A 9,713-nucleotide genomic window follows, 5' to 3' on the forward strand; every position below is an offset into this window, starting at 1 on the left:
TTTGGTAACCAGACCAGCCTATGTTAATAAGAAGGGTGTGGACATGGTAGTCAATATAGTCATTGTTTAATGTCAATGAAAATAGCTTCCTAGCATTTGAAATATGATACGAAGGCATTTCAATTTCTTCTTGTTATGTTTTTTTAAAGTTTTTTTCTGTGTATATATTTGTATGTTGGTAAACATGTTATGCGATAAACTAATATTAAAAACATGTATAAAGTTTATAGATAAAATGCTTTTTACAGAAGAACATTGGACAACTTTATTATTAATGATATGAACCAAACAAATCTCAAGGAGTCAGTAAACGAAATTCATCGACGCATTTCTTGATTAATAATTAGGATGAGAATGCATTTTCTTGTGCCAATGAGCAAACTACGGAAAATGTTGCAAAGACAATATATGTAAACTTTAACACCACTCGACAAATGAACGACTTAGAAGCTAAGTATATCAAAAAGAAAGCTATCGGGAACAAATGAAACAAGAGCGAGACAAATGAGTTAAACATGTTACACTCCAAATTTTAAAGAATACAATACAAAATCACCTAATTGCAATAATAGTGAATAGAACCAAAACATGCAAAAGAATAAAAATTATTCCTGCTATAAGTGTAAGACTGACGGTAGCAGATAAAAGTCTCCTTAATTGGAATATGAAAATTATGAACACCATGACAACATAACTATGATTGCATTAGGACGATGTTTATATCAGAATTATTGAAGATATTTATCCCCAATACAAGTCAAGAACAAAACATCATGGATTTTGATCTTAATGTAGTGGCAAACAATTGTCTGTCAAAAACGTATGGAAAGTATAATAACGTCCCCACTAAAACGTTACCAAATAAAATTCACCATCATTCGAACACAAGGTCCATTTGATATTTTCTCTCAGTGTTCATTTGCGGTCTAAAATGAACCTCCGAATCAAATAACACGTTTATCGCAGACAAGACCACTTGCTCTCACATTTCCTTTTTGATTTGAACAAGAGCGTTGTTTGCTCAATGTATAGAATTTGAGTGACGGACATCAGAGAAGAAGTACAAACTTTTTTTCGGGTGGTCGATGACATACTTTGGCCGACATTCATCTTTCTTATAATCTTTCCTTTGCCGACTTAACTATGCAAATATTTACCAGATTGTGATAGAATCAGTCATAACATTTTTGCCACTCCTCTCACAAGTAATGTTTATGACAGAAAACTTACTCTTGTTGCAGCTTCTCTCATAAATTGCTTAGAAGAAGGTTTCCATATTGCTGGCACTGTAAGAACGTACTTTAAGTCATTTTCGGACTTTGCAGTGCCTGCCAGTATAAGTTCCTTGACTGCCTGCTCTTTGAGGAACTGCAAACTGCGACTGAAGACATCGATGGCCAACATCTGTTTGCCTGTCTTTTCTTCAAGCATCATGTCTGTGTTTATCTCCTACAATTGATAAAAGTAATCAGGTGTAGGATAGTAACCTTAAATGACTTTGTCAAAACTGTAAAACTGCAGTGCTTGATAATCTTTTGTCATTTACTTTATATATTCGGTGTCTTTTCGATAGTGTTTATTGTAAATTCATTAAAGCCAGGGTTGCGACCTATTTAGATTTTCATAACAAGATGTATTGATTTATTGAAATCTTAAATTACTGTTATAAAATTATTTTAAAAGGTTACCTCTGTAATGTCTGTACATGTTCTACCTGCAGATGTTAACCAGTATATAAAAGGAGCAAGGCTCACAAATTATAAAGACGCTTCTGAAAATTTTTATAAGGAGACCAAAAACCTTATCGACAGTCTACTACAATTTTATATGAGGGAAATTAGACTTGGGTGTCAATAGGTCTCACTTAAAGTTCATCGACAACATTCTCAAAGTAACCAAAAGGAATAACATGCAAATATGATGCTGTGTGAAAGATTGTGCTATGCCCTCGTTAAGAAAGAAGCATGTTGACATTGAGCTTCGCCTTGATAACATTACTCAGATGATGAAATTAATGCCATGGATACATAACGTCTGTGTCTGTTATATTTTTCAACCTGATGCTCTACTCTCCACATGATTATGGCAAAACAATAGACGTTGAAGTCGGCTATTTTTTAAATAAATTCAGTAAAAATATATAAATGAGTCAAGCGGAAAGTAACAAGTAGTTATAAAAGAATGCAAATATTACATTACTAAGCCGGGATGGTACAACACTCCTAAATTACAATTTTTAAGGACTTGAGGTCAGATAGACACTGATAAGTGAAAAAGTGCTACCTTCTCTGACTACAGAGCTGATGAAGGTCTGAACCGTGCAGAATTCTTAGAACAAAATCCGGTGTGAAAGTGTTGAAGTAATCACTGACTTGAGAATCCCAAAGTCTTACTTATCTTCTGTAGTTCACCGTATTTATAATGAAAACAAGCTCTCTATAACTATGTAGAAGTAGAACTGGACATGCTATTGGTATGCTAATTTAGGTCAAATAGTGGATGGGTGGGTGGATGGATAGATAGAGAACAAAAACGTGTCTGTAAACCGTTTAAACTCGAGAATCCCTGCACGGCGGTTGCTGACAGTTGGTCACAACTTGGCTCGAGGTATGAAGATGGGGTGGTTTCAATCGGCGTTCAAAACTCACAACGTACGGTACTCAGTCACGTAGCGGAGAAGCCACAGACAAAACCGCTAGACCAAATCCCCAATTTAAAAATACTGGTTCAATAAACGAGCTAAGGTTGTTACAACTTTTCTGACTGCAACCCCTCCACGCGCTGTAGCGTTCTTGAAGCACCCGAGCTCGTACGCTCACTATCACACAAACTTTATCGAAGCGTAGCAATGAATACATCGCTTAAAGTGAGCGATAGACAGCCTGGGGGACAAAACTGTCCACCACCAGAACTATCAACCCAGGGTAGAAAATACAGTGGTTTCAATCGGGTTCGAACTCATAACATATGGTACCCAGTCACCTGGAGGAGAAGTCACAGGATTTGTTCAAATCAAGTTGATCCTATAAATCTAACCGGAATTATAGTTTTTTTTGAATGATTATTTTCTGTATTATTGTAGACCATTTTCTGCCAAATCATGTAAATCTTTTTGACTGTACCATTACCAAAATACACCATTGAAAAGGTAGGTAGGTGAGCTCCATTTGGAGGGATTTAACGTAAAAATCAGCCAAGAATTATGGAAACCGGGATCATCACACTCAAACTTTGTTTGAGGGTTTTCAAATTCAAACAATATATATTTTCTCATTAAAGGCTTGGTTATAAAAATTGATCTCCAAGACTCAGTATCATATGATGTTTGGATGATAAAATGCTCAATTTACCGTTAAATGGTACAGGCCAAGGCTGATGATGTGCAGCTACTTTGCCCTGAGCTAGTTGCAAGGCTAGGCAAGACAGCCAAGGGGTCATTGCATGTAATTGGGTTTTCGAGATCACAGATCTTTAGTGTATTATATTCGTGATTTTTCAATGACCTTTGACCTCCCCTATACCTATGCAGCTAAGCTATGGCAATGGCTTGCCCATGTAAGAGTCCGAGAGGGCTAGTGTCTAATGTTTAATGTTTAATGTTTAATGTTTAATATATTTCTATAGCGCTTTTTCTACAATAAAATATTCAAAAGCGCTTTACATCAAGTAAAACAATAAAAAGTATTGCATTCAATAAAAATACAAAACAAGATTTAAACAAAAATCTCATAAAATGTCCAATAATATTAAAAATTAATCAATGCAGTTGATAAAATTGTTTAAAAAGAAAAGTTTTTAATTTTGATTTAAAAGGTTGAATTTCTGTTATGCACTTTAATTCAAGTGGGAGTGAGTTCCATAACCTTGGACCACAGACTGCAAATGCACGATCATTATACTTGTTGAAAGATCTCGATGCTCTGCCGGCAACCAAATTGCAAACCAAACTCTGGGGAATTCCCTTGACCTTTGACCTTAGCATCATCCTGCTTCTTATTAAATATGTACATATCTAATTATGGGCTTGCAAATATAGCTAGAGGTCTGATTTTTTGTTTACAAGGGTATATATGGGAACAAAGATTTTGGACAAAATGTCCCATGAACCAGCTACTTCCTGTACCTCATCAATTATGCACATATCTAATTCTTGCCTTGCTAATGGAGCTAGAGATCTGACTTTTGTACACAGGGATAACTATAAAATATAACTATTTTGACAAAAGTCACGTGACCTCAATGACATTTGACCTTGAAATATACATTTGAGTCCATATCCCAGTAACCATAAGTGCTACATCCTTCATATTTTGTATAATGGGAGACCTTATGGCACCACATCCTGAACCTCATTAATGATGTACATATGTAATTATAAGCTTGCCAATAGAGCTACAGTTCTGGTTTTTTTGGACACAGGGAAAGTTATTTGATAATTTTTTGACAAAACAACACATTATCTCGATGACCTTTTACTTTAAATATGTTTATAGCTATAAATCAGGGAACACAAGTGCTACAGCGTTCATATTTGCTGTGATGCACAAATTATGATGCAACGTGCTTTAACTCATTAATTATGCACATATCTATCTCCGAGCTAGCCAATCGAATTTTTTTGACGAAATGTCATTAGACGTCGATGACCTTTAACCTCAAATTTACATATATGTCCGTAACTAAGTAACCACAAGTGCTACATCCTTTATATTTGGTATGATTGGAACCTTATGATGCAACTGACCCGAGTGTGATCAATAAGCCACAGCACTGCTGGGTAATCACATCAAAAGTAGATGTGGCATGTTCATGTGATTTTATATCCGTAGACATTGTGTTGACAAATAAAAGTCGTCAAACGCAAATACAGGACCAGGGTACTTGAAAATGTTGGTATTAGGTTGTGTCTGGACAATAGGCATGGCTAATTTTTTTTGGATTGGCCTGGCTCTCACATTATGTCAGGTCACTTTGTTGTAAATCTTGGTTACACTTACGCCATAAATGCACCTTCAATCACAGGCAATCATGCTTCAGCGATACTGGCGCTATTTTTATCATCAATGTGATGTGGAATTTAGTTGTTAAGGCCGAGTAACTGGAAGCGACTTGTGTTATTTTCTTGTTGGTGCACAAGTAAACAAATTGTGCACATTTATTTGCATTCCAACGCCTCCGGTCCATATGCAAAGAGGGTTATATTACTCAATTGGACGATATTCTATTAAAATACAAAACCAACACATATAAAGATACCAAATAGCAAAACAATCTTTATGTAAAGTGATATATTTGAAAGAACAGCTTTGAATATGAGGAACGCAAGAGATTAATAAATTTGCAAATGTTTGTCTCAATAATTGCATTTAGAGGTAAGTATTGTTTTCGTAGTAAGCTATAAAATGGAACAATTAACATAAAATGATACTCATCTTCTACATCATCCTTACTACATAATTTACACAGTCTAGCTGATAGATCAATATTCTGTCTTCTTCATTCTACAATGGCTAAAGGAAGTTCCGGGCATCGAAAGGAAAGCAAAGGTTTGAATCAGTTGCCAGTTACAGTTCAAAGAAATGTAATTTTCTGGCTCAGGTACAGATTTGAATTGGTTGTAAGAGCGTAACATGGACTTTTCCATTACCGAAGTTTCCCATTGATGTTTAAGTATGTCTTAAACTCTTTCATTAAAATAAGTTAAAAACAGAGATTATTACTCATTCTTGAACTAGCCATGCATAGCCAAGCCAAAAAACCCCAAAATATTCTTAATTGATGTCGCCCATGCGTGTTTACCCATTCTATTAAGATTACATAACACTTGATAAGCTTGCTTTGGGAGCCGATCTGATGGCATTTCTAAAAACTCAATCCAGTAGGGTAGTTCGTGTTTTAGAGAACGGTGGAAAATGGGGAGGCGACCTCATTGTACAATTACAACTTCATTGCAAGCATGGTTCGGTAAACCCAAAATTTTCGACACAATTTCCTATGAATTTTCTCTAAAACATCAAAGTATTGCAATTCCGTCAAAAGATGCAAGAATGCACTCTGAGCAAAACACTGAGTTGGCTCTGAACTTGCTGCCCACGGGCAAACGAGGGCTAGTTTTGTGCTAGTCCGTATGCATAGCATGCTTATGAGATGGTGATAATGAGTATGAAGCGGATATGGCATTCATCAGTTTAGTGTTAATGTGTTACTGTAGTTGAAGGGTGATATGAGACCACTGTGAATTATGTTGCACAGATTAGTAGACGTGGTCAAGGTCTCGGTGCCCTTACTCAGCGTTAACCACAATTATAGCAGAGCCATAATCATCTATTTAGAAACCCGACTGATACAATTGTTGGTTTGGCTTCTTTTACCTATAAAGCTTAATGCGCGCGCGCACACAGACACACCTACCTATAATCTACCTACCTAACCATCTACCTACCTACCTACCTACCTCCTACCTACCTACCTACCTACCTACCTACCTACCTACCTACATATATACTTACATACATACACCCATACATACATACATACATACATACATACATACATACATACATACATACATACATACAGACAGACAGACAGACAGACAGACAGACAGACAGACAGACAGACAGACAGACAGACATACGTACGTACGTACGTACGTACGTACGTACGTACATACATACATACATACATACATACATACATACATACATACATACATACATACATACATTTTTCAGGTGAGAGCGATGGAACAGTTAGACAAATAGGCACGCAGATAGACATGCAAACAGGCAGACTGACAGAGAGGCAGACTGGAAAATAGAGTCAAACCTTGCATATCATCTCTGAAGTATATTTACGTGCGACAATGTCATAGGAATAACAAACCTAAAACTCTAGATATCTACATATTTTAAGTGAAATATTGCAGTTAATCATAGATGAGGATATTTAGATTGTAAAATTACCTTCTCTTGATAAAGTTGCATTTTAAACTTGTCAAAGTAATAGTGATCTTTCTGTTCTTCAGTCGATAGGTCAGGGAAGTCGTTTTCTGCTTCGTATCCGAAAGATTTAAAATGCTTTTCCCTGTCAAGAAGAAGACAGGTTGGTGTTTTTTCTGTTTGTAGACCTTTACCATTATCCCACAACTTGACGTGTGCACCTTTCCATCTTTGTGATGAGTCAACGAAAATGCATATCCACTGTACGTTGTTCCAAAATCTATCGCAACAACCACCTTTGCCTCTTCATAAACATCCCGCTGAAAGAAGAATGGAAGTAAACATAATCATTTACTTATATGATTGAGTTGATAATCGCAGGAATGCATCATCTGAACGATTTTTGGCATATTTTTTCGGCGCCCAAGCCTGTCGGCTGGACCCATATGGGTTTCATTGGGGTTTTTCTTTCTTCTTTTTTTCTTCTTCTTCTGTCAATTCTTTGCCAGCCCAGATCTTGAAAATCACTGGATGTACACTACCCAAGCTAGGCAGTGATCATTTGCAGTTAGAGGTGGTGCACTTAATCCTTGAATTTCTAATTAGTCATGTGACCTCGCGGCCATATTGGATTTTTACAAAACATTAAAATGGCTTCTTGTGCTGACCTAGTGGTCTGGCCAATTTGAAGTTAGGTGTGAAGCAAGCATGCTCACTGTTTTTCAAAATTGGCAAAAAATATCAATATTTTGAAATCTTGAACTCCAGAACCACCACGCACAATTTGAATTAAGATTTTACACATGTCATCAAAAATGTAAGTACTATCAAATTTGCGAAGGGCATTTGGATCAGTCACGTGGTTTGGCCACCATATTAGATTTAAAAAGGACTTTAATCTTTAAAAAAAATTTAACTCTGTAACCAATACGCCATTTGAACTGCAATTTTACTCATGTCATCTCTAGTGTGGGTACTATTAAGTGTATAAAGGAATTAGTCACGCAGTTTGGCCGCCATATTGGATTTTTATAATATCCTATTCAATCTACAAAAATCGCAAACTCCAGAACCAACTCACCATTTCAACGGAAATTGTACTCATGTCATCTCTAGTGTGAGTACTATAAAGTTTGCTTAAGGCATAGAGATCGGTCACGTGGTTTGGCGGCCATATTGGTTTTCACAAACATCTACAATAACCACAAGATGATTTCAAATTCTTCTTTACGATAAAAAAACCCTTTTGAGCTCAAATGGTGCACACAGTGTCATCAGTTCAGTTACTTTCAACAATGGCAATGCTTTGGCCCCGCTAACGCTGCTTGCAGCTTGAATTCCTTTTCTTATCACTATAACATATCATTAAAATAAAAGTTACAGATGATAGCGAGAAGAGATCATACACCATAAAGCCGATACGTGTTGTTTGTGTACAACCACGCACATTAAGGAAGATATGGAAAGCAACGAGACAATCATGTCTGAAGACACTACAATATTAATGAGATAACGAGTAAAACAACAACAACAACAACAACAACAATAATAATAACGGCAACAAAATACTCTCCTTCTTTGTAAATTCTTTGATGTCAGGACAAAAATCTAAATTAACAAGACTTTCACTTCATAACTGAAAGTTCTCAGAGCTTTTAAAGATAATCGCTAGGTGCATACCAGGGGAAACAGTTCTGGAACACTTAATGGCCTGAAGTATCATCAACTCCTCTGAACAAGGATCAGAGGGACCCGGAACTATAATGCACTTTTCGTCAGAAGATTGTTACCTAATTGGGTAAGCTCAAAGGTTTTGCGAGTGAGTGACACTTTTTCGAATGATTACTTTGGCCTCTGAATTAACAGGAACATTCAATTCACAGCAAATTTACTGTGCCAACTTCTCAATTGAACTTGCAAGGTGAGGAGAGAAAACAATGAGGAAGTTAAAGCTGCAAGCAGCATTATCCCGGCTAAAGTGTGATAGTAATCAGAATCAAAGGCATTATTTTTGGTGTTTGAACAGAATAATATTTTATCCTTACTGCTCCATATAAGTCAACACGTTATCCTAACCTATTTTTCAGCCTTAAATTAGGTATGCAAATAATAAATTACGTTTGTCAGTTCCTAAATCGATCAGTAAGTGTAGAAACAGTATGTCTTTGCCTGTAATTGTTGCAGGTGCCGAGATACAGTAAAGTATGTCAAAGGTTAGTAAAAAGTTTTGGTAACTAATTAGCCAGATTACTCTTCTACAGAAACAAAAATTCTAGCACCTTCAGATGAAAATTTCTGAAAAATCATCAAATGTCATCCAACTTTGAAAGAAAAATTGCCACATACTGGTAATCATCCGTGAAAAACCAGAACTCTAGCTCTTACAGTTGCTGAGGTACGCAAAATTAAATAAAAAGGCCATCCAAAATTTTAGGGAAAAATTGTCACTAGTCATAATTCAACAAAAAGCTGATCCCGAGCCCTAAAAATTGCAAAAATGTATATAAAAGTAGGTCAAAGTTAATCCCAATATTTTTGAAAAAAGCCTTTGAAGTAAACTGTCTACATGCAATGAAATCGAGTTCCTAACCCTTGTAATTACTGAGGTATATGAAGTTTCAGTTGTCAAATTATTCAAGGCCATCCTACGTTTCGGAGATTCAAATTTTGTCCTGCAATGATCAATTTCGAACAAAAACCAAATCTCTAGTCCTTGAAATGATTAAGTGAAAGAAGACCCTTCGTCATCCATGGTCATTAAAAACATTGCAA

The 9,713-nt window shown here is 36.1% G+C and overlaps 1 protein-coding gene across 1 annotated transcript in view; it reads right to left on the reverse strand.

Annotated features, from left to right (window-relative positions):
* The window catches only part of LOC139150862 (heat shock 70 kDa protein 12B-like), a 48,582-nt gene extending 40,536 nt beyond the window's left edge, over positions 1-8,046 (reverse strand). Inside the window, exons 1-3 of the mRNA XM_070723292.1 lie at positions 8,023-8,046; positions 7,136-7,261; positions 1,231-1,449 (exon numbers count right to left, since the gene is read on the reverse strand). Coding sequence (XP_070579393.1) covers positions 1,231-1,449; positions 7,136-7,261; positions 8,023-8,046 — 369 coding nt within the window. The remainder of the gene's footprint in view (positions 1-1,230; positions 1,450-7,135; positions 7,262-8,022) is intronic.
* Positions 8,047-9,713: the final 1,667 nt, after the last annotated feature.

The sequence above is a fragment of the Ptychodera flava genome, chromosome 2, assembly GCF_041260155.1.
Source record: "Ptychodera flava strain L36383 chromosome 2, AS_Pfla_20210202, whole genome shotgun sequence".
NCBI lineage: Eukaryota > Metazoa > Hemichordata > Enteropneusta > Ptychoderidae > Ptychodera > Ptychodera flava.